Here is a 25473-nt window from a genome sequence, read left to right on the forward strand (position 1 = left end):
CCAGGCCCTCCATCCCCTTGGTGTTGGGAGTTTACAGAGGGCCAGGGTCCTCAGAAGAAAGACTGACCCATAAGAGAGCTCAGGGTTGGCCCCAATCCCAGAGCATTAGGCTGAGAAAACTCCTTGAGGCTGGAAAGAATGGTAGGAAGTCTTTTAGAATGGATGCCTCAAGGAGAAGCTGCAATCATCCTTTGCGTCTAGAAGGGCTTGGGCATATTTCCAAGGTATCGATGCATGAGGGTCTATCAGAGAAGGGGGGCAGTTTGGCCATTGGTCTCTGTCCCTGAGTGTCATAGAGCACAAGCAGCACTCCCCCACAGACTCAGAAGAGGAGGAAATAGCAGTGGACACTGACTGACTCTTTTTCTGCTGGGTGAGGTGCAGAAGACACTCTGAATTTTGCCGTGTCTCTGTTCTGATCATCTCCCCTCAGTGTGCAGTGCATGTAGGAAGGAAGAGCTGGTGTGAGGAGAGGGATGGATGTCAGGTTGTACAAAGGGCAAAGGAGAGGGGTGCCCCTGTTTCATTAGCAGAGTTTCATTATTCCCTTTCCAGAATCCTTGTGTCTATTTCTGGTCATTGGAACACAGCTCCTCAGGGATAGGGTCAACAGGGCTGTGTGTGAGTAGGGGTGTGGTGGTGGTGTTGGGGCCCAGGAGGCCACAGGACACATTGTGTTATGGTTTGTAGGCCAACCCCCCTGAGCTGGACCAGGCGGAGGACCTGGCCTCCCTGGTCAGTGTCAACGAATCAAGTGTCCTGAATACACTTCTGCACCGATACCGGGCTCAGCTGCCACACACCTGCACTGGTCCGGACTTGATTGTCCTCCAGCCCCGGGAGCCCTGGGCATCCTCTGCAAGCAAGGTGAGGGGGGACAATGGGGGCGGGGAGGGGAACAAGGACAGGAAAGGTAGGGTTAGGGGGCATCCCTCTGCATCTCAGGGAGAGCAGAGCAGCCAAGCCCTTTGCAAATCTGTCTGTGAGTAGCATCCTGCCAGACATGAAATATGGGCACTGTGTAATGGGCACTGTGAGTCACTGAGGACCACGTGATTCCCTTCCTTCAAGGAGAAGGATGAATAAGTGATAGAAACAATAGCAGGAGCATTAAAGACTATGATAATAAAGAGAGAAAATATTGGATGAGTATCAGCTCTGTACCTGGCACTGCTTCAAGCACCTTCGTGTATTATCTCAATTCATTCTAATGCCTGCTCCTCAAAAAGACAGGTACCATTCATTATTAGCTCCATTTTGAGACGGGAGCTGGCTGGGCCAGCTGCTAAACTCATGTTCCCCACGTGGAGGAGCTGGGGTAAAACCCAGGCTGCCAGCTCCTCTGTGCTCACAGCCCCATTCTGGACTCTGGAGAGTCCCAAACACCCACATAAAGCAGGAAGCAGAAGCCTCTGTTCTGTTTTTATTTATTTCTCCTGGGCAAGTGTAGAAATGGTTGGTTTTTGTCAAGGCAATCAAAGCAAAGGGAATCTCTCAGCGCCACCTCGTGGAAAGGCCTGCAGCCACAACCAAGTAATTAAAGCCCTGTCTCCTTCATTCATTCACGGTCTATTGACTGAGGTATTGACTGAGGTCTCCCGTAGGCCAGGCACAGAGGAAAGAGCAGGGAAGGGTATGGGCAATAAGTCTGCCATCATGGAGCTTCCTTTCTAATGGGGAAGAGAGGCCCAAAATAATAAAGATAATGTGGGTGGGGCAGATGAGTGGAGGAGGCAGTGAGGCAGTCCGGAGAAGTGGGGACCGGGGTCAGCTTATGCATTGTCATCGTAATTCTGCTTTCACTCTGAGCCTGATGCAGGTTTTGTAGCAGAGCAGTGACATGGTCTGACTTATGTTGTAAGAGGATCCCCTTGGGTGCTGGGCGGAGGATAGATGGAAGCAGGCAAAGGTGGAGGCAGAGAGACCCGTTGGAGGTCAAGGGTCTCCTCTGGGCACTGTCCCGAGGACTTGTGGGCCAAGGAAGACACAGGCCTCTCGACCACCTGTAACCCACTGCAGGTGCCTTGGAAGGATCTCGGTGCCTCTCTGGCTTTGGTTTTCTCATCTGTCAATTGGGGATGAAAAGCCACATCTTACCCTCTAGAGTCCCGTGGGACATTCCTAGCCCCTGAAGGATGCTGAGTCCCATCCACCCTCCCCCAAAACCTCTCTTCTCCAGGACACCCCACCCCATCCCATAGTTGCTTCTCAGGCTCCTCTCCAGCCTGGCAGTCCATGGCCAGGGGCCTGGGAGGGTGATAGCTCGCTGGTGTGCTCTCCCCTCCCTTGCTGTGCCGGCTGTGCTTCTATTACTGCAGCCCAAGGCGTCTGAGCCTGCTGAGAAGCTGAGTGGCTCCTCTGGCTCTTTAGCTGCCCCTGAAAAGGATATTTTGTACAGACCCCGAGGACAAGCCAGATTCTCACTGGCTATCTGGATTGAGGCATACATTTCAGAACCCGGACCAAACAGCCTAAAAATGCAGGCATTGAGTCACCTCCTGGAAGGAGAAATTGAGTCTCAAGATCTCTAACTCAGTGCCTCACCCTTCCCTTAAGTCATCTAGCCTCCCACACCCAAACTCAAAGCCTCTCTGTTCTTTGTCTGAGTTATGGCTAGTTCCTCAAATGGCCACTAGGTGGTAGCACAGACCTGCAGTGAGGCTGGGACTGGGGCCACCTTGAAGATAGCCTGGGTGAGATATGGGCAGTACTGGGGGCCTCTGTCACAGGGATTCTGGGCTCACTCAGAGGCTGGAAGCTGGGTCGGTGCCTGGGGAGTCCAGGTCTTCAAGGGTATGAGCGTGGGTGTGACCATGTCTGTGTGTGGGGTGGGCTGCCTCTGCGTGCAGGACCTGTGCAACTGTTGGGTGCATGTGCCTGTGAGCACGCCTGAGTGCAAGCATGCAAGGGTACACATGCACCAATGCGAGGGCATGTGCGAATGCATGCACGCATTTGTGTACACGGGGCCCTGGATCTGCAGAATTACCCCTTCCCCTCTCTAGACAATGGGCCGAAGGGGCTGAGGGATGGGATAGCTTGTCCTTTGAACTCCAGTGTTTCCAGAGTGGGAACTGACTCCACCACTAAGACTCCTGGGCGCTCTGCCTGCCTCATGCCCTAAGGCTGTCTCTAGCCCAGTGGGGGCTGGTCTCACCTTTGCCAGCTGTGGGATCCTGCTGAGCCCAGTGTTTTGCATCAGAATAGGGACTCATTACTATTCTTAGGGCTTGGGGGCACGAAGGTGATGTAGACCAGGGCCACCACACTGGGGTCCTGTCAAGGCACTGTAGAAGGTAGAGGGGCCTTTGCTGAGCCCACTGGCTGCGCACTTAGCATCCTGGGTTTCCGATGCCCGCCTCCAGCCTGGCCCATTCTGCTGTTTCCTTTGGTGCCCTTTCACTGACCTCACTGTCTCCACTGCCTCTTCCCTCCTCCCGTGAAGGCCATGTGAAGAAGGCACACTTTTGTCAAGGTCACCAATGATCTTCCTGCTGCCAAGTCCAGTGGTCAGTTCACCTGGCTCCTCTCTGACTTGACCTTCAGCAGTATTCGATGGGCCGAACGTTCCCTCCTTCTGCGAGCACTCCGTTCCTTGGCTCCAGGACTCCGCTCTCCTGGTTTTCCCGTCCCTCTGGCCTTCCTTTACCTCTTCAAGTCTGCTGCCCAGTCCCCTCACCTCTTTTCTCCTCTTTAAACGTCCACTTTCTCGGTGATCTCGTACAGGCTCATGGCTTTAAGATGGCTCCTGTTCGATATAGTTTAATTATGTGCTTTGTTTATCTTCAGTCTTTTCCCGGCAGAAAGCAAGATCCATAGGTGGGTTTTTGTGTTTTTGTTTTTTTGTTTTTTTGTTTTTTTTTAAGTCAGGATTATTAAGGTATAATTACATCCAGTTAAAATCACCCTTGTTAGTGTTTGGTTCTGTAAGTTTGGGACAAATGTTTATTGATGTGTAACCGCCTCCACCATCAACTACAGGACAGTTCCATCACCCTCGAAAGCTCTCCAGATACTTCGTGGTCATCCCCTCCCCCCATGTCCTGTCCTTGGCAGCCACTAATATTTTTTTTGTCCCTGTATGGTAGTTGTGCCTTTTCTGAAAAGTCATATAAATGGAACTGTGGTGTGCAGTATGTAACCTTTTGAAATGGCTTTTGCTATGTACCACAATGCATTTGAGATTCAGATTGTTGCAGCTATCCGCTGTTTGTTCTTTTATTTCATTGTATTTTATTGAACTAGTTTGTTTATCCATTCATCGGGGCACTGGTGTCGCTGGGACACAGGGATTTTCTGTGACTTTCCATGCTAAAACCAGAATGGTTTTCTACCCTACTTCACTAGTTGGAGGACATTTGGGGGGTTTCTAGTTTTTGGCAATGTGGAATATATTTTCAATATAACCAATGACATAAAAGATTTTTTTATGAACATAAATGTTCATTTCTTTTGGGTAAATACCTTGGAAGTGAGATTGCTGGGTGTTGCGATGTGTGTATATCTTACTGTATAAGAAACTTCCAGTTTTCTGGAGTGACTGTGTCATTTAGCATTCCCACCACATTGTATGAGAATTCCTGCTCTGCATTGTCACCAGAATTTAGTAGTGCATGTTAAAAAAAAATTTAAACATTTTTAAAGCCGTTCTCATTGGTGTATATTGGTATCTCCTCATGGTTGGCAGAGATTTTCTTTCTTTCTTTCTTTCTTTTTGGTGTCAATTATCTTTTACCTTTACATTTTTTTTCACTTTTGTTTATTTTTTTAACATTTTATTTTTTTATTTTTCCCCTTCCCCTTGCCCCCTCCCCTCTGGTAAGCACTAGTCCATTGTCCATGGCAGAGATTTTACATTGTGTTGAACTCCCAGTGCCTGGGATCATACCTGTTACATAGCAGACACTCAATGAATTTTTTTTATTGAATGAAGAATGAATGGAAAGAAAGGATGGATGGATGGATGAATGAATGAATGAAGTGGAAAGGACTTCGGGTATTACCTAAATGTGTTATGACAAATATATAGCATATATACTCCCATGTCCAATTCTGTTTCCATGGCAGACATCACTAATCAATTGTGTCATTTTACCCAGGTGCCTCATTCCAGGTAGGTACTGTCCAGTAATTTGAGCAGTAAGTGACATGAGCCCCATGAGCTTACGAAGCTCCAGTTGAAGCTAAAGAGGAGGCCTAGGCTCAGAGGAGGTTCATAGGCTGCCCAAGAAGCCACAGTGAGCCAGGCACAGGACTAAATGCCCAAGTTGGGCTCTTCCCAGCAAAATGTGAGAACTCTGTCAAGGCTGGAGCAGGATAGGAGGCAGGAACACGGATCTGGAGTGGAGGCTGGGGTAGGGCTCTGTCTTGAAGTGCTCCCTGGGCACCGGCTAGGGTGCAGAGGTTGATGCTGGGCTCTTCCCACAGGTGCCCAGGGGCCGCCGGGATGGCCTGTCTGCTCACATTGGCTCCCTGGCCCAGCGGGCATACTGGGCACTGCTGAGCCAGAGGAGAGACCAGAGCATCGTGGCCCTGGGCCGGAGTGGTGCTGGGAAGACCACGTGCTGCCAGCAGGTCCTAGAGCACCTGGTGGGGATGGCAGGCAGTGTGGATGACAGTGTCTCAGGTACAGTGGTTTCCAGGTAACATGTAGTGGGAGTGGAGGGAAAAGCGGGGAGTTGGGCTGTTCTTCTTTATATTTATTCAGCTAGCATTCACTGAGCACACGTGCATACCCTGTGCTTGCTACTGGGCAGTGCTACCCCAGTTTATTGGCACCTCTGCTCAAATTAGAAAAAAGTACTCCTTCTTCAAGATATTCACAGACATTTGTGGATCATCAGACATTGACAGTGTTAGAACTAAGCACTCGACTGCCGTGTTCTAGAAAATCATCCTGATAAATATACAAACCTATGACGGTTGTACCCCTTGGATGTGGTGTTCTTGTGCAGTGCACAACCTGCTGAACTGTACAGAGGGCCTGCAAGTAAAGACAGAAGGGCACGGCCTATGCTCTTGAGGAGCTGACAGCCAGAAGGGTAACTGAACTAATCATGTGTGCCAAACTCGAATGCACAAAGTGCTGGCAGACTGGTTAGGGGGGTGGTGGCGGGAGCACCGAGGAGGTGGAAAGGAGCTTCCTGGAGGAAATGATATTTGAGCTAGACCTTAAAGAAAGAGTGCTGTTTATAATAAGAATAAATAATACATTTGCTGAGGACTAAGGTGCCATGACCTATACCAAGCAAATTAACTTATTTATTATTTAAAACAGCCCTATGAGGTCGATATTATTTAAATTTTATAGATGAGGATTTAAGACTCAGAGAAGTTAACTAGCTTGCCTAAGGCCACACAGCTAATACATCTTAGAGCTCAGATTCAAACTGGGTGGTCTGGCTCCAGAGCTGTAACCCCTGGGCCAGTGTTAGCATTTTTTCTTTTTTTTCATTTTGCTTCCCTAAGGAGTCTTTTAAACATTTTCTCCTCTAATCATCTCCTGACATGAAATTTTAATGTCTTAGATAAACCGTGATCCGTTTATGTATGTATACCTGTGCTCTATATATCAGACAGTAAAATCCCCCATCTCCAAGAATCAGTTTCTGCCCTCTTGAGGGCAATATTCTTCCTGCTGAGAACACGTGGCCTAGGTAATATTGTTTTTCTAGTTATAATGAATAAAAACAATCCCACATTTGGAGCATTTTCTAAGCACTTGACATTATTCTCATCTTTTAGATGGGGTATCGGACCCACAGGGAGGTTAATTAATTGCCCCAAATCAGGTAACTAGCAAAGGGCAGAGCCTGTATTCCAACTCACTTAGACACTATGTTCTGTTGCTGCTCCACTGGGGTTATTCCAGGGATTTAATGATTACGTGCTTTACACTTGGCACATGTTAGGAGCTGAGGATACAGTGTGGAGAGGTACCAGTCTTTGCTTCCCTAAAATGTAATTCTCCTGTGAGTGTGTGTTTGAGGGTGGGAGTCAGGTTATGCTGTATCCAGGTGCCTAGCAGAGTGCCTGGTGCATTGTACGTGCTCAATGAATAGTTGTGGGGTGGAATCTAAAGAACAGAATAAACAAAGACAAGAGAAACAGATTCATGGTTACAGAGAACAGACTGATAGTTACCAGATGGGAGGGGGTTGGAGAGCTGGATGAAAAAGGTGAAAGAATTAAGAAGTACAAATTGGTAGTTACAAAATAGTCGTGGTGATGTCAAGCACAGCATAGGGAATATAGTCAATAATATTGTAATAACTATGAAAATGCCAGGCGGGTACTAGTCTAACTGAGGGAGTCGCTTTATAAATTATATGAGTGTCTAACCATTATGCTATATGTCTAAAACTAATATGATATATTATTGACTATCAACTACAATCGAAAAGAAAGTTGCGGGGAGACTGAAGGGCTTTTCAAACCTTGCAATGGGGATTTCCCTGAGAGCAGGTCCGAGAACGTTAGTGCCCGCTGTCCTCTGAGGCTCCAGCAGGCCCAGGGGGCCCTAGGGCAGCCCCTGTCCCAGAATGTACCAGTCCTAAGCCTGAGTATCTCCCCCGTCTTGACTCAGCCTTGCTCCCCCTGCACCCCGGCTTGCAGCACAGGGCCAGGCTGGCATAGGAATGTGTGTGGTTTAGAGTTGAGTTGAGGAGGTGGCAGGGAGCTGACCAGGGCCTAGGGCCAGAATGGCGTTTGGCCCCGGGGGAGGCACCAGTGAGGAAGATGATGAGGAAGACTGTGAGAGGTGGGAATGGTAGCACCTGGGCCGTGGGTGACATTCTGCCCCATGCCACCCACAGTGGAGAAGATTCGAGCCACCTTCACTATCCTCCGGGCTTTCGGCTCCATGTCCACTGGCCACAGCCTCAGTGCCACCCGGTTCACCATGGTGATGTCACTGGACTTCAATGCCACAGGCCGAGTCACAGCTGCTCAGCTCCAGGTAAAGCCTCTGGGTGGATGGCAGAGGAGGATTCTTGGGCTGCAGTGTCTGCAGCCCCACTTAGCAGAACCCACGCTTCCAGCTGGGACCCTGGAATGTGTCTAAATGGTCACGGCTCCCCAGCCATGGCCAGCTCCTCCTCACCTCACTCGGTGCCCCAGAAAGTCCCATCATAGAGCAAGCCGGTCCGTCTGCACCTCACAATATGGCGAGGATAAAATATTCATGAATAAATATATAATTCAGCCACTCATTAGTTGGGTCTTAGAAGCATAAGCTGAAATGAAACAGACGCTCGCTGGTCTTCCGTGGCAGTCAGTGTGTGACGAACACATGCCTGCTTGTTCCTATCTCCGAATCACCCGTGCCCCTCCACTTCCCCTTCAGACATTCGTTTTGAACAAAAATGGGATCAGGTTATTAGAAGCGTCGTTTGTATGTAGAGCTGGTATAATATGCAGACCCAAGAAAAACTCGTCGGTGCCAAATAAGTCCCTTTTCCATCCTGGCCCTGAACACCTACCATTCACGACCATTTGGGCTCCTGTGAAATAAGGATATATTGGAGAGTGGCTCTAGGTCGTTGTTCTTCCCTTTGGATACCTTAACTGGAACAAGTCTATGGCATTAGCTGACTACCTAGATGGAGTCTAGATTAGTGAGACAAAGGACCGATAAGTTTTGATACGAAGCTGTCCGGCAGAGTTTGGACCTGAGGTGTTGCTCCCAAGGGTGGGTCAGAGTGGGGCAACCTACTGGGCCCTCCAGGTAGCTGGATACCAGGCATGAGACAGATGGACCCCAAGTGCTGACCAGGTGCCCGTCCTCTCTCCTTGCAGACAATGCTTTTGGAGAAGAACCGTGTGGCACGCCAGCCAGAAGGGGAAGGCAACTTCGAGATTTTCTCCCAGATGCTAGCAGGATTGGACCCGGATCTCAGGTGAGTGGCTGGGCCGGGCAGGGACAGCTGAGAGCAGTGAGACCAAAGGCACCTGCTCTCCAGGGGCCCAGCTGTAGCTTTTGTCCAGAGCCGAGAAGCAGTGGAACGCAGTAGTTAGGAACCTGGCCTCCAATTCCAGCTGCCTGGTACTGCTCACGGCTTGGGTAACCTTGGCTGTGTTGACCTCTCTGAGCCTCAATTTATTCCTCTGTAAAGTGGAACTGATACCTTGGCTGACCTTACGAGATTAAGAGATATAGTTCACATACAGCTCTTTATAGATGCTGGGAGGTGTAGATGCTGTCTGCTGTGCGGTGGCACGTCAGCACCGAGCTGACAGCAGTGTGAGAGGAGGACAAGGAACAGCAGATCCCAAGTCTTCCAGAGGTTCCTAAACTTATGGGAACTTTGAATATACATGAGAGTTTGCCTGAATGGGGTGCCTCAGGACAAGGGGGCACTGGGTGGAGCAGCCAGCAGGGTAGCCAGATGAGATTCACCTGGGAGGGCCTCCTGGGGACACCCCGCGTAGGTCCTGACAGATGTGTGCTGTAAAGGACTGACTTTAGAGTCAGACGGATGTGTGTGCAGGTCTGGGCTCTGCCCCATGTGGTCCTCTCTGAACCGCATTGTCTTTTTCTGTGGAATGGGTACTAGTGCCAGCCTGTGGGCATTAGAACCAGATCACATGTCAAGGCAGCAGGCACTGTGTGTGATGCATAGTGGGGGGTGTAACGTGGGAGAGCACAGCACGTAAACTCTGCACATGGAGTCTGAATCCTGCTCTCCAGCTCCATGGCTTCAGGTGAGAGCCTTCTGGTCGGAGGGCCTCTATTTTCTCATCTGTCAGAATGCTGAAGAGCAGGCACATCTCTCTGGTGACTCTGACATTGGGGTCATCGCTTCTGTATCCGTGTGAGGCAAGCGATAGGAAGCCCGTTTACAGATGAGTTAAAGGGAGATTCAGGGTAGAACTACCTTGTCGGCTAACTGGCAGGGCTGGGATTGGACTCGAAATCCTTCTGACAAGGCTCCTTCCAGGGTGTGAGGCAGAGGTCATGGGTGTGGGGTCTGTAGGGAACTTGGGGAGAAGGTACTAAAGGACCCAGAGCTGGAGAGACTGACTGGGGACTGGTGAGTGAGCTCCAATTGCCAGGAACCAATTTGAGCCCCCATGGAAACTTGCAGGGTCCCAGGTCGGCTCCATCATGCATTTGTGAGTGGAATACGCCTGGAGTGGGGTGGAGGCATTGCTGTGCCTGCACCTCGCTCTTCGATTGCATTCTCCAGGACTTCGGGGTTGGCAGCCCATCTTTGGCACCCCGTTCCCTGCCCTTAAGGAACCTGCAGTTTGAACACTAGAACGGGCCTTAAACATCATGCCACTTTATAGGGTGAAGACAGAGGCCAGGGGAAGGAGCAGGTGGCAGGACCTGTTTTGCTAGCTCTGTAGGCAAGGTATTCCCTGTGAAATGGGAATAATATTTGCATCTATGGGGTGGGGCTGTCATGAGTAACCTTAGAACTCAGCATAGAGCACAGGCTCATTCAAGTTGACTGGTCTACCCCTGAGCAAGTTCACACATCCAGTTAGTAGAGGACCTGCATTTAGAACCTGCTCCCTTGCTTTTAATCCATGACTCTTTTGTCCAGGCTTCCCCGGCACTGAGGAGGGACTGTGTGAGCACAATGACTGAGGAATATTTGGGAGGTGGGATCAGGGCCTGGGGAAGCTACTGAGACTGCCTGAGACACTGTGTGGAGCTCCACATTATGATGACCACCTGCCTTGCCAGGCCACAGGTATGGGCGGGCCCCGCCTTACTTCTGTTGCCTTCTCTGCTTCTAGGACGGAGCTGTACCTGCACCAGATGGCGGACAGCAGCTCCTTCGGCATGGGCATTTGGCCTAAGGTAAGGGGGAGGTCTTTCACGGGTCTGTGTGGGTGTCTGTGGCCTTGTGGCCAGGATGGAAGGGTGGCGGAGAGTTTCCCTGTGTGACTTGTCTCCTTTGCCACTGGAGTTCATAGTTGGGAAGGGCTGGTCATGTCGGGGAGGAAGGTCTGGGCTCGTCGGGAAATGAGACTTATACAAATAAAGAACCAGGAGGTGGTGTATGTGGAGGTAAGAGTGTGGTCACTGGCAACAGGCTGTCTGGGTTCAAATACTGACTATGACACTTACTAAATATGTGACCTCAGGCATGGAACCTAACCATTCAGAACATCTGTATTTTCTTCAGTAAAATAATGGCAGGAGTTATATCTGCCTCATGGGCTTGTTGTGAGGATTAAATGAAATGATGTGCATAAAGCACTTAGCACGGGGCCTGGCCTAAATCATTCTATCAGGCACTGTTACTAAATATTATTGATGAGTAATGTGGATAGGAACAGTTGGAGATGGCTTCCTAGAAGCTATGGCCTGTGAACAGGACATTTCTAGAAAAAAATAGGAGAAAAATTTCTGTAACCTTAGATGGGGCACAGATTTCTTAGATGTGACTCTAAAGTACAATCTATAAGAGAACAAACTGAGAAATTGTACTTTATCAAAATTAGGTCCTATTCAGATGTTTAAAAAAGTATATTGGTCACTCGTTTGTTTATTCTTTTATTCATTTGTTTATATTTTAACATTTGTTTTCTGAGTCACCTCCCACCCCCACTTGGGGCAAGTGACACTTGTGCTAAGTGTTGAGATTATGGTCCTCACTCACGAATTTTGGCTCCAGCAGGAGAGACAGACATGGGAATTAGTGCAGTCATGTGGGATAAGAATATACCAAAGTTTGCACAAGATGCTTTGGAGACCAGAGGATAGTTGAAAGAACTACTTGGCTTCAGTCAAGGAAGACTTCTTAGCCAAGGGGACATTTGACTTGGGTTTTAAAGGATGAGTAGGAGTTCACCAGGTAAAGGGGCATGGATAATTTCCACATCGAAGCCTTTTTCCAAACACACGTGTCTAGGAAACAATGGTGCTTGAATAATTAAATAATTAGATAATTAGATAACCTCATGTAAAAAAATGAATTTCAATCCCCAGCTTCACATCGTTAATGAAAATTACCAAAAAATGGATCATAGACCTAAACGTAAAACCTAAAACCATAACATTTCTAGAAAAAAATAGGAGAAAAATTTCTGTAACCTTAGATTGGGCAAAGATTTCTTAGATGTGATTCCAAAGCATAGTCCGTAAGAGAACAAACTGAGAAATTGTACTTTGTCAAAATTAGGAACTTCTGCTCTTTGAAATTTACCATTATGATGAAAATACAAGCCACAGACTGAAAGAAAATATTAGCAGATCACGTATCTGATAAAATATTTGAACCCAGAATATGTCAATGACTTCCAAAAGCTCGTAAGTAAAACAGCCCAACGAAAAAGATAGGCAAAAGATTTCAACATACACTTCACCAAATAAGATATATGGATGGCAAATGAGCACTTGAAAATCTGGTCAACATCATTAGTCATTAAAGTAATTCAAACTAAAGCTGTAATACGGTAACACTAGATAATCAGTAGGCTGCCTACTTTTAAAACGGTCGATCATGCCACATGCTGGTGAGAATTTGGAGTAACTGGAACTCTCATATACTGCTATGGGGATGTAAAACAGTATAGTCATTTTGGAAAGCAGTTTCTTAAAAAGTCAAACATATACCTCCTGTGTGACATACTATTTCACTTTTAGGGATTTATGCAGAAGAATGACAGTGTATATCTATACAAAACTTTTGTGTGAAAGTTCATAGTGGTTTTATTTGAACAGCCCAGACCTGGAAACTACCCAAATGTCTATTAGCAGGTGGATGGATGAATACCTTGTAGAATAGCCATAAAAATAATATACTATTCAGCAATAAAAACGAATGGGCTAGTGATATATCCAAGAACATGATGGTTCTCAAAATAGTTATACTGAGTGAAAAATGTCAGATGAAAGAAAGAACACTGTAAGATCCCATGTATGTTAAATTCTGGAAAACAGAGACAGAACAGGTCAGTGGGATTGGGTGGGGGCAGGAAGAGGGGAGAAGGATTATAAAAGGGAACTTTTGGAGTACGAGATATGTCCATTGCCTTTCTTGTGGTGATAGTTTCACAGGTGCATATGTCAAAGCTTATCAAATTGTACACTTTAAAGATGAGCAGTTTATCCTTTGATAATCATACCTCAGTAAAGCTGTTACATGCACACTCTGCTGGGTACTGTCCACTCCAGGTCTACTGAATTCCTGATTCAGTAGATCTGGAGTGGGGCCCGAGAATATGCACTTCTCACAAATTTTCAGGCGCTAGTGATGCTGCTGGTCCAGGGACCTCACTTGTAAAACCACTGTAGTAGTCTATTTCTATAGCGGGTGGGGTGGGAGGAAGTGAGGCAATGCGGCTCCCTCATCTTCAAATACTGGGGGCTAATCTACTCTTCTTTTTCCTGAGGCCCCTTTCATTTGGGAGTGGGGGATCTGCAGTATGTTCTTTCACACGGGTAGGGAGGATGGTGTTAGGAGGCCAGACCTTGATCTTGATGAAAAGGACAAGAGGTTATCCCAGCACTGGGTTTTCTCCTTCATTTAATGAGTTTTGGCCAAGTGTATCCATTTGAATCAGCAAGAGGGTTGTTGTTTGTTTTCCTGTTGTTTTTGAGGAGAAAAGGGCCCAAGCCTGGCCCTGTGAGCTCTCCCCAGCCCGACCTGTTTGTTCGCAGTCTATGTACAGGAACAGGTCACAGCGTGATGGTGTCAAGAAGGCGTTTGAAGTGGTTTTCCTTTTTTCCCCTTGTATTTCTGGGGGGTGGTTTTTTTAGACCAATTGATTTGCAGGAACTGGTAGTGTGTTCCTTTGTTCTCGCTCTGCTACCTGGCAGGGATCGAGAGAGTGTTTTCTCTGTTTCCTAAGAACAAAAATAAAGTCTGAAAGCTCGATGGTCTTTGACACAAGTCTGAGCTAGTTTTCTGGGACTGGGCAGTACAAGTACAGTCTCAGGGAATCTGGTGGTCAGGAAATGACCCCCAAGAATGGCAGTTGCCAAGCACAAGCCCCCAAAGTAGCCAGATTCAGCAAATAAAAATACAGGGTTACCAGAGCTTACCTCTCTTATACCTGATCTAACATATTACATGGAGACTATAGTTAATAATACTGTGTTTATTATGTCCTTGACATTTCCTAGGAGAGTAGATCTTAAGTGTCCTCACCACACACACACACAAATGGTAACTATGAGGTGATGGATGGATGAATTAACTACATTGTGATAATTATTTCACAATGTATATATATATATATAGCAAATCATCATATTGTACACCTAAAACTATATAATTATCTTTGTCAAATATAACTCAATAAAGCTGGAAAATATACAGAAGCCCAGTTAAATCTGAATTTTAGAAAAACATTGAATAATTTTTTTTAGTATAAGTATATTCCAAATATTACATGGGCAAGCCTGGAGGGTTGCAGTTGTATCAGAGAAGGCTGCCTGGAGGAGGTGAACATTAGCTGGTTTTGGACTGAGAGTGAAGGGAGACAGGTGCAGTGAGGCCAACATTCCTCCTACACCAAATATTATAGAGGGATATACTTATCCTAAAAATTTATCCATTGTTTACCTGAAATTTAAATTTAACCAGATGTCCTGCATTTTTCTGACAATTCTATAGCTCAGATTCATACCTGGCTGAGCCTCCTTTTTCCTCCTCCCAGCCAACCCTCCTGACTCTGATTAGCTCTGCTGCTGTTTCATCTGTCGCAGTTTTGTTCCATCATCTCCTGAAAATTCACTGATGACAGTGGTTAAAAATGGGTTCTCGAGTCTGACACACCCAGCACCAGCACTTAGGCTGGGTGGCCTTAAGCAAAGTGATTTCACTTCCTTGGGCCTCAGTTTTCTCATTTGTAACACTGGGATGGGTACAGTCTGCCCCTGCTTCCCAGTTAAATGAGATAGAACCCCTTAGCTACTTGAAAGTGCCTGGAATTCAACCCATGTCACATTTTGTTATTACTGTTATTATTCACTGTTATGCTGGATGGCAGTATTGGACCAGCTGGACGGGGCAGGTCCCCAATGGCCCGTGAGACCCCCGATCCACACTTCTGGGCAGTATATGCCATGCTTTTTTTTCTCTTACCGGCTTTATCTCTTCTCTCCTCTAGTATATATTTTAATGAAACATTTATTTTTAAAAACCTAAATTAATACATACTTGCTGTGGAAAAATCAGACAATATAAGCAGACAAAACAAAAAACCAAAACGCTCACACAACCAAAAAACAGGCACCAGTAACCTCACCATCCAGAGACATCCATCAGCAACATTTCTCAGATTTTTCTCTCAGTATTTTTTCTATGAATATTTTATGCAGCCTATAACAAACTGTATGTCATGAAAACTTTCACAGACAATATTTTTAATGACCAGACATTCATGGTGCAGTCAAGTTATTTCCCTAATGTTATCCATTTTCAAAGGGTTCTAAACCTTTTTTGTGGTTCTGAACGATGAGGTGGTAACTATCGCTGTGTATCATTCTTCAGGCCTCAGCACCTGCATTAGTAGTGCCTTCTACTTTCCAGCCCTCCGTCCAAGGAGATTGGTCCCGTTATGATCTTTTTTTTTATGACTTCCTTGGTGTCAGTCTCTCATCCCATATCACACTGTTTACTTACAGCCTTTCTCCCCTCAGCCCTAAGTTCCAAGAGGATGGGGATGGTCTTCCGTGTCCTATTCACTGCTTAGTATATAAGGCGTAGCACCGAGCCAGGCACACACTGCGTGTCTTGTAGAGTGAACAGATGAATGAGCATGAGCATGCCCCCCTACTCACCATGACTTGGCTAAAATCACTGTCTTTTTGATTTTCTAAACTTTACTATTGTGGTGGGTGGAGCTATGTTAATTACACTTTAACTGATCCCATGTGTCTTTGAAGGCGTTTCCTAGGGCTTTGGAGATCTTGTGCTTTCTTTGGATCCACTGCTTGTGTCCTGGGAGCTAGGGTTGTTGCTGGAAATGGCAGAGAACCTGGAGGAGGGGATTAGAGGATTTGGGGCTCTCATCCTTCAGCCAGCCTGGCCACCTGGGATCCTCGACCTGGGATTAGAGCACTGTGGGCCTGGCTCAGTGGGTGGACACACTCTACTCCAGCATCAGTGGTTCTTGTTTAGGGACACCAGCTGGCAACACATTGACATTCACTCATCAGTGGATATTCATTGAACTTATTAGCTCCTAGGCACCCACATAGAGAAATAACTGAGCTGAGTCTGTTGTCAAAGGACTCACGTTTCAGAAGCGTGTGGAGGCTGCCACAGCCACATAAGTATATCATTCCAAGCCGGAGTGATAGTTGCCTGAATAGTTGTGTGTGCAGGCTGAGAGTAGGTTGACAGGGGTAGAGGCATATCAGGGAATGCTGCCTGGAGGAGGTGACAACAAACTGGTCCTGGATTGAAGTGAAATTAGGTGCAGTGAGGCCAGCATTCCTGCTACACCAAGCACTTGATGCTGAGGTAAAAGTGGGGGGATAGGAAAGAGTGCAATGTGGCTGTAGAGCAGAAGATGAAGGTGAGGGGTGTGGGGCAGTGAGCTGGAGCAGGGGCCCGGGGGAAGCACTGAGACCTCTGTGGGTAGGGGACAGGACCTCAGTGGCCACCTCCGCTTTCTGACTGCCAGTTCTCCCTCCTGGCCCATGCAGTGCCTGTCACATTCCAGCTTTTAAATGAAACTTATTTGAGATATGCCAGGGCACCAGGACACATTTGAAATCACAAAGCTTTCATATTATTTTCTTCTTCTCTATAATTTATTTTTCTGCAACCTAGCCTGATTTTTTTTTTTTTTAAAGCGCCCAGCAGCAGTGGTAATAATAATAATAATCCTCACCTCTCAGCAGTTTGCTTCTGGCTGTCACATTCCCGGTTTTAGCCTGGGGCACATTTATTTTTTTTTTGGATGTAGGTGTTAACAACTGAGGAATGGTCCTTTCAGGATTATAAGCACATCTGTTTTGCAGGAGGCTAACCAGGCTCTGAGAAGTGAAGTTATTTGCCCAAGGGCACACAGCTTTTGAGTGGCAGGTCAGGACTGGAATCCAGGTTGGCCTGACTCAAAATTTGACACTCTTGTTTGCCCTACTCTGTCATCTCAGTCCTGTGTCGTGGCTGAAGACCATGTGCTCTGGGATCTGACCAACTGTGCACCCTTGGGCCACTTATCTTCTCTCAGCCTCAGTTTTCCACCTGCGGAATGGGTAGAGCAACGCCCAACTTCTCGGTCTGCTCCTAGGATTGGGGGCCCAGTAGAATATTTGGCATATAGTGACTCTGCCCCTCCCCAACCTGGTGGCTTTGGACAAATATCTAACCCTCTCTGAGCCTGTTTCCTCCCTTGTCAATTGGAGAGACCCACACCTGCCTTACAGGGTAAGCACCTAGTATAGCATAGTAGGTGCTCAATTAACACTTTCTGGCCTCCCTCCTTCATTTTATTCCCAGTGCCGAGAGAGGATGTGGATTGGTCAGTGTTGAGTGTGGGGGAGAGTCGCTTGTTAACATGGAGCTCCCGGCTCTGGACGGCATCTGTCCTGCTTTCCTTATAGTCCCATAAGGTTCACCCAGCTGTGCAGCCACCAGTATTTCTTTTGCAAATGAATCAAATCAGTGATCAGCATTTTCCTCCTAGAGCCGGCTCCCGGTCCAGGGGGTGGAGGGTTGGGAATTGCCTGGGCTGGTTGGTTGTGAAGACACAGGGGAGCCCACATGTCTCTGCAGGAAGGGGGTTGGTACCCTGGGGAGAGGGTACCCATGTGCCAATTCCCTCTGCCAGGGAGGCCTCCAGTGACCTTGCACTCCATCCGAGAACAAGTCCCAGCTACAAATTGTGGCCATCCCCTGCTGTTCGCTCTGCGCATCTATCCTCAGGGTCCTTGGCACCCAATGCACCATGTCCCCCTACCCTGTGCCCTTCTGCTTGTAGACCCTTCCTGCCCCACTTTGACTTGCTTATTCTATTTTCTTCATTCACTACTTCTTCTAGGAAGCCTCTGACTTTCCCAGTCAGCTCTTTGCCCCTCCCCAGAGTCCAGCACTCACTCTGTGCTGTCATTGTCTGTTTGTACATGGGTTTCTGCAGTGGACTGGGAACCATGAGAGGACAGGGCAACCACACCCCAGAACAAGATCTAGAACATTCCTCATTCAGACGAAGGCTCCCTTGAGTCCCATCAGGGGTGTCCTTACCACCCCAGAGTCACCAACCTGACTTTTCTCACCAAAGGTTAGTTTTGTCCATAATTAAATTTCACATTGATGGACTCACGCAGTGTGCAGTCTTCTGTATTTGGCATCCCTGACTCACACTGGGTCTGTGGGATTCATACGTGTGGCTGCATATATCAGTGGCTTGTTCTTTTTCACTGCTGGGTAGTACTCCATCCCATGCCTCGGCTATATCATCTTTTGTTTATCCATTTTCCTGTGGATAGACATTTAGACTCTGAGCTGACTTATTCCACTAATTTGACTGATTTCTACTTTTACGATTTTGATGAAAGGAGTGGCTTTTATCAGGGCATTATGCAGAGGTGTTTGGCTCTTTAGAAGTTTAAGGAACTGTAAACATCTTTCTGATCCTAATCGTTTTGGATCAGAAGCATTTCTCCCTCAATGTCTTCTGTTGCAACAGAGACTTGGGGAGGAAGAGAGGGAGGAAAAAAAGAAGCAGATAAGCTTTAGCGGAAGTTTTCTCATTCTTCTCTTCACATGAGCTAAATGGTGGATGATGGAGTCTGCCTGTAATTTAAAGTCAAATGCTCAGGGCTGACAGTGGGAGCCATAATAAATGCGTTGCCACTGTCCTTTTGGTGTCCTTTCTCTGCTACTTTGAAATCTCATAAATAACCATGTCGGTAAGTTGCCTCCCTTCCCTCTGTTTGCTCCAGTGGAGCAGCTGCGGTTGCTAGGTTGAGCTCCTGGTTGCTAGGGATTTCGTGGTCCTGTGGTGGCCCAGAAATATGATGGATCAGTGGAACATGCTTTTGCTGTTAATTGAAATGTTTCCACAGCGAATCTCAATGTCGCTGCATGCTTTGACGTTGTCCCAATTGGTCAATGATCCTTGCAGGGTTCCTTCCCAGTTAGAAGAAGTGGCTTGAATGGAGGGGACAAGTGGCCTGGATTGGGAGTCAGAAAAACCTAATTCTAGTTCTATGTCTGATATTAATTTGCTGTGTGACCTTGGGTAAGCATCATCCCCTCTCTGAGCACTAGACTCTACAAAATTTAAGGACCTGCCAGCTTTAACAGCTTACAGTTTATCACCCAAGCTCTGTAAGGAGTCCAAGTGCAAATCAGTTCCTCATTATCTGCTGGTGGATTATAGACACAAGAATTCTTGTCCCCAGCTCACTTCTTCTCAACCCAGCAGGCTTCTGGGCTGAGTCTCCTTGGCCAGATGGTGTGTATACAGGAGTTTCAGACTAATTTTAATATTCAATCAAACATAATTGGAATCATAAATCTAAAAAAGAAAAACAACACCTTAGAACCCATAAACATCTGATCATGTCATTTTCTCTTTTCTCCTGCTTAAAAATCTTTGGCAGTTTCCTGTTGCTCGCACTGGGGGTGGCAAACTGGTTCCCTTTCAGTTGCTGAGGCAGATCCGTTGGTAGCAGCTGCAAAAGGTGATGTCCTAGAAAGAATCTGGACTCACCGGCCTGCTGCGGGATCTTGATCAATTAGTGATGTCTGCCATAGGTGTCTGTCCACATAGGAATGTAGATATGGGTGCGTATTTGCCAAGCATGGCTAGAGTTTAAAGCTCGTGCCCTTTTGTATTGTCTGAGGTCTTCACAGTTGGCACCTGCAAGCTTCTCATACTTATCTCCTCCCATTTACCGTCTGCCCCACCAACAAAAATACCTGTTCACATTCAGTCGACCACCTGTTGTCTCTGAATATCTTCTTTGTTCACGTCGTTCCCTCTACTTATCAGGACCTTTATTACATTAAATCGGTCAGTTCTGACTGTTTATCTTTCAAACTTCAATCACAATTTTGTTTCATCTTCTATGACATTCTCTTTGATTCTCTTGGGTGGGATTAGTTAGTCCATTCCTACTTCTGATTTCCTGCAGTTCCCCACTTATACCCACATCCTACCACTTAGCCTGTTTCACTATTATTTGTCTTAATAATATCTCTTTTGACTTCTACCTTGAGAGGCCCTCAAAGTTCTGGGTTTTGCTCATCTTTGCATTCCCAGAGCCTGGCACAGAGCAGAACCTCAATAAATCTACTGAATGAACACAGGAATGAATAAAAATTGCACTGCTTTCCAAAGTCAGATAGAAATGATTTTCATCACTTTCCCAGCAGTCTGAGTTCTGTGTGTCAACACTCTTCAGCTTAATTGTTGATAATTTACTGTGGTCATAAAGTGACCACACGTTTCCCCCAAAACCGAGCCTGCTTCATGTTGCGAATTTGCATTTTCTCTGCCGTAATGGCCTTTTTTTCTTCCTTTCTCCCTTTGCTCTCAGCCTGAAGACAAGCAGAGGGCGGCGGCTGCCTTCACCCAGCTCCAAGATGCCATGAAGACGCTAGGCATTTCGGAGAGTGAGCAGCGAGCCATTTGGCGGGTATTGGCAGCCATCTACCACCTTGGCGCGGCAGGGGCCTGCAAAGGTACATCCTTCCTGCCCAGCTCACCTGGGCTGCCAGCTGTCTCCATTGGAGGGTGCCTGAAAAAAACCCATCTCTCAATGAGGTGGGACAGGGTCAATGTTATCTTCTGTGTGTCTGGGACTGCTCTTGGGAGCCTGCCAGACCAGTGTGGTGTGAGGGAAACAGGACTAGGTTTTTCAAGCAAACCTTCTAGACCAGCGCTGTCCAATAGAACTTTCTGCGATGATGGCAGTGTTCTCTACCTATGCTGTCCAGGACAATAGGTACTACCTGCATGTGGCTATTGAATACTTGAAAGATAGCTAGGGTGACCGAGGAATTGAATTTTAATTGCGTTCAAGTTTAATTAACATAAATTTAAATAGCCATACGTAGCCAGTGGCTACTGTACTGAGCCGAGAAACTCTAAAATTTGTGAGAGAAGGTTGGGTCCATGCAATAAAGGTGATGTGCTTCTATTGAGACATCTTGGAGACCCTCCCCACCATGTATACTAAAGCTGACCCTGCTAACCTTCTCCTCCTGAGTCCGCTCCCCTCCTTAATTGTCTGTTTGCTGATTGTCCATTATTCAACTTGATCTCCCAAATGACTCTGATCATCCTTCCTGCTTTCACCCTTCCCTATCCAATTATTTACCTTGCCCTCTAGATACTCCCTGTGATAGCATTTTTGTTCTGGCTTCTCTATTTGTACTATTATTTTTAATTAAATGTTGGCCTTTTTTTTTTTTTTTTTTTTTTTTGCTTGGACGGGTGCAGTAGCCTTGTTACTGATGCCTTCGCTCTTCTCTCTGTCCACCTTTACTGTGACCATTGGGTTTCTTTCTAAAACATAAATGTATTGTGCCATTCCATTCCCCTGCTTAGAATCCTCCTGAGGCTCTCCTTTGATAAATCAAGTAAAATTCCTTGGCTTGGCATTCAAGGCTTCTCATTTCCCTAATTCAATCTCTTCTGCTATTTCTTTTGGCACTGTGAAAGGTCCTGGGGAGACAGTTGGGATCAAGAGCTATGTGGTTTCTGCCTTCATAGGGCTTATGGTACTTTGTGTTGTGGGCTAAGTCCAGTCTGCTGCCTGCTATTTTATAGCTCACAAACTAAGAAGAGATTTTACATTTTAATTAGATGAAAAAAATGTATATATAAGAATAATATTTGGGGACATGAAAATTAAATGGTATTCAAATTTTATGGCATTCAAATTAAAGATGGGAACCCTCCTTCTGAACCTTTCATCTCATTTGGAGAGATGAGACTTCTAGACTTGAAACCATCAGCCAGCTGACTGAGACTGGGGTTGTAATTGCACAGTTCAAACCAGGAAAGCTATGAAGGTTCAGAGTCAGGCATAGACATCTGTAGGCTGGGTGTGTGGAAGGAAGTAAACCCATTTTACAGAATGGAGAACTGAGGCTCGGAAGGTCTAGGTGTGGTAAACTTCAGTGCGCGGGCTCTGGAGAGAGGTAGATTTGAGTTCAAACCCAAAACTTGACTGGGTTTTAGTGGTTTGCTCTTTCAGTGGGCTAAGACTGGGGTTGATGTGAGGATTAAATGGGATAAAAGAGAAGAAGCTGAATTAGGCTGGGTTTTCTCAGAGCAGACCCTGAGACAAAAGACTTGGGTGCATGTAGCTTTTCTGGGGGGGACAGAATCCCAGGAGACATGAGTGGGGGAAGAGAGACAGTGAAGGGAAAGTGGGTGATACCAGACACCTTAATGAGCAGGCTACCTCCAGGCAGTTGTGGCCCTGTCCCTTTGGGGCCCTCCGGGAGACTCTGAAGGACATACCAGAGAGGGGAAGAAGCCGGGATATTTATCCATCACCTCCTGCTTCTCCCTGGTTGTAGGTGGCTCCTGAAGGGCGTTACCTCCTATACCTCCGGCCTGCCCTATGCATGACCCGAGCATAATCCTATAGCCAGAGAAAGCAAAGAGTGACAGGCAAGGAACACATGTGGGGTGGCACCTATGAAATGGCCAGGGCAAGGGATGGTGGACAGATCATCAACAGCAACTAGCTCAAGGCCATCCTTCAGTAGAAGGCAGCTCTCCTGTTGTGTTGTTGAGCCTGGGTTAGGTGACTCTCCCAAGGTGGCCCAGCCACTTTCCTCTCAGTTGCACTCAGTTCAAATAGACTTGCTCTATCTAAGCACTCTGCAAGGTTTAGGAGCAGAGTCCTGCAGACGGGTGGGACCTGCCTTTCAATTTCCATTGTCCTACTTGAAATCTCTCTGCCTTCAATGTGACAAAGTAGAGGCACAGGGGACACCCTCCCCCTACCCGCCCCCGCTCTGTTTTATTGACATCATCATCATCAGAGAAGTTTCATATCTGAGCTCCTTCTCCTGGGGCACGTGAGACATCCCTTCCGATGTGAACTCAGGGACCTGACCTATACCTGTAGCTGCCTAAAATGATAAAGGAAGTCACATTTATAAATATTTTATAAATATTTTATTAATACATGATTATAGCAGTAATTTTCCCAGCCTTCCCCTACCCCAGTGTATAAATTATTTTAAGAGGAGCTGCCGTCAGTCTGCCTGGGAGGCCTGCCTGATGATTTACTTGCTATATATTCTGCTTTGGAAGATTTCATAATAGGTTGCGCTAAAATCAGCTATTAAGAATTTCAAAGTCGTATATAAATGTCTTTGCTTTGTGTCATAACAGATCATTTTGAAATATATTAAGAATCATTTCCATTAATCAGGATTTTTTTTTTTTCATTAAAATGATCCTCTCCTCCCAGCATGCCTCATTTCCTAAACTTATTTTGAGAGCCCTGATCCTATTTTTAAAAGCCAGTATCAGTTCCTGTGGGGAGATTTTGGCCCTTATAATTGGACTCAGGGTTTTTGAACTGTTACAGTAATAACAACAACAATAAATACTAATATTAGGTTAGCTTTTGATGGTTTCAGAGACACTTTTACTTCTACTCTGCCTTTTGATCTGATTAGATTCATGCAATAACCTGGTGAGGAAGAATAGTGCCATGGGTAAGAATTGGGACCTGGCCTTCTAGGTGTGAATCCTGGCTTGGCCCCTCTGAATCTCAGTTTTCCCCTCTATAAAATGGGGCTAATGATGGTGCCCACTTTGCAGGCTCGTGAGGATTAAATGAGTCAAGGCCAAAACATGTGGAGCACAGGACTTGTCTCATGGGGGGAGTGCTTTGTAAGTGTTCACTTTCATCCATCTCAATTATATAGATTAGAAAACAGAGGCTCAGAGAAGGTGTGTGATTTACCTGACATCACACAGCTAGTATGTTTCAGGGTGAGGTTTGAAACCTCGGCCAGTCTCCCTGCAAAGACCACTCCACTGCACTAGACTTTGCGGTGGGCCATTCACATCACTCCCTGCTGGAGAATTGACTTGTTTTCCAGAGCCCTGTGCTGAGTGTTTGCAGACATGGTGATGTCCCTGTACAGCCTTAGGGACGGGGAAGGGCGAGAACTGTTATGATGCCCATTTTACAAATAAGGAAACTGAAGCCTGCCAGAGAATTTCATCCACACCCGCCATGGCATACAACTACAGGCAGAGGTGGGATTGGGACCCAAGTCTGCCTGTGCTTCGAGTCTAGCCTCCGGGAGCTTCTGTCCCGTAGGCCTCATGTGCTGCTGCCTCTGTCCTCATGGGCTCCAAGAGAACTGGCGATGCCACTTTTTCACTGGGGAGCACCGAACTGTTTTTACTCACAGCACTTCTGACACCAAGTGTGTGGGTTTTTTCCGCACACTGACCAATTCTCTGATCCTCCAGTCACCAGCTAGGCGTCCTATTATTTAAGTGGATTCTGACACTACCTGCACTTAGTGCAGCTCCCACAGGTGAAGGGCTCGGTGCCACGAGACTTCCCCACTTCAGATGCTAGTCACAAGTCCTGGACCACCCATACTTCTGAACAACCTGCTATAAAATTGGGGGGTTTCCATAACCTCCTCCTCAGATTTAATAATTTGCTAGAACAGCTCACAAAACTCAAGAGAGTACTTTATTTACTATTCTTGGTTTATTATAAAGGATATAGCCAAGTAGAGGAGAGGCACAGGGTGAGGTAGGGGGAAGGGGCAGAGCTTCCATGCCCTCTTGGGCAAGCCACCCTCCTGGCACCTTGATGTGTTCACCAACCTGGAAGCTCTCCAAACTTCAGCATTTAGGGTTATTTATGGAGGTTTAATTCCATAGACATGATTGATTAAACCACTGGCCATTGTTGATTACTTCAACCTCCGGCCCCTCCCCTGAAAGTTCCAACCTACTAATCATGCCTTGGTCTTTCTGGCCACCAGATCCTGTCCTGAAGCTGTCTCGGGTCCCCTCGATACCCATTGTCTCATTAGCATACAGAAGACACTCATCACTTTGGGGATTCCAAGGGTTTTAGGAGTTGTGTGCCAGGAACCAGGACAAAGACCAAAATATATTTATTACAGGTGCCAAGCCCTGTGCAGCAGCTCCTAGACCCAGCGGGCTGGTGGCCTCCACCCAGCTGCCTCTTGACATATAAAGCATTGATCCCTAGTGTCTTGGGTCATCCTGAAGGGAGACAAGGCAGCAAGGATGGGATGGAGGCCGCTGACCCAGAGGGGATTTTTCCTTTCCAGGTTGTCATCTTGCCCCCAAGATGGGAGCTATCACTCCTTCCTCTTCTGAAAACTTTCTTCTCTCTTTTTTCTGCTTTAAAAGGGCAGCAGAACTTTGCCCCATTAAGAGCCACCGAGCACATGTGGGTCCCAGGCTGATGGGGACCCAGGCGCTCAGGTCGCCACATGGCCCTAGCACACTCATGGTCCCTGCTCAGTGTGGCTTTAGCCTGTGGAGCCTTTGGCACCGATGTCACACACGGCTTCGGCA

The 25473-nt window shown here is 46.9% G+C and overlaps 1 protein-coding gene across 1 annotated transcript in view; it reads left to right on the forward strand.

The window, feature by feature from the left end:
* The window catches only part of MYO18B (myosin XVIIIB), a 247364-nt gene that overhangs the window by 27872 nt on the left and 194019 nt on the right, over nt 1-25473 (forward strand). The window contains 6 exon segments of the mRNA XM_039861993.1: nt 691-867; nt 5428-5626; nt 7815-7957; nt 8797-8897; nt 10747-10810; nt 20462-20606. Of these exon segments, the coding sequence (XP_039717927.1) occupies nt 691-867; nt 5428-5626; nt 7815-7957; nt 8797-8897; nt 10747-10810; nt 20462-20606 (829 nt within the window).

The sequence above is a fragment of the Pteropus medius genome, unplaced genomic scaffold, assembly GCF_902729225.1.
Source record: "Pteropus medius unplaced genomic scaffold, Ma_sr-lr_union100, whole genome shotgun sequence".
Taxonomy (NCBI): Eukaryota; Metazoa; Chordata; class Mammalia; order Chiroptera; family Pteropodidae; genus Pteropus; species Pteropus medius.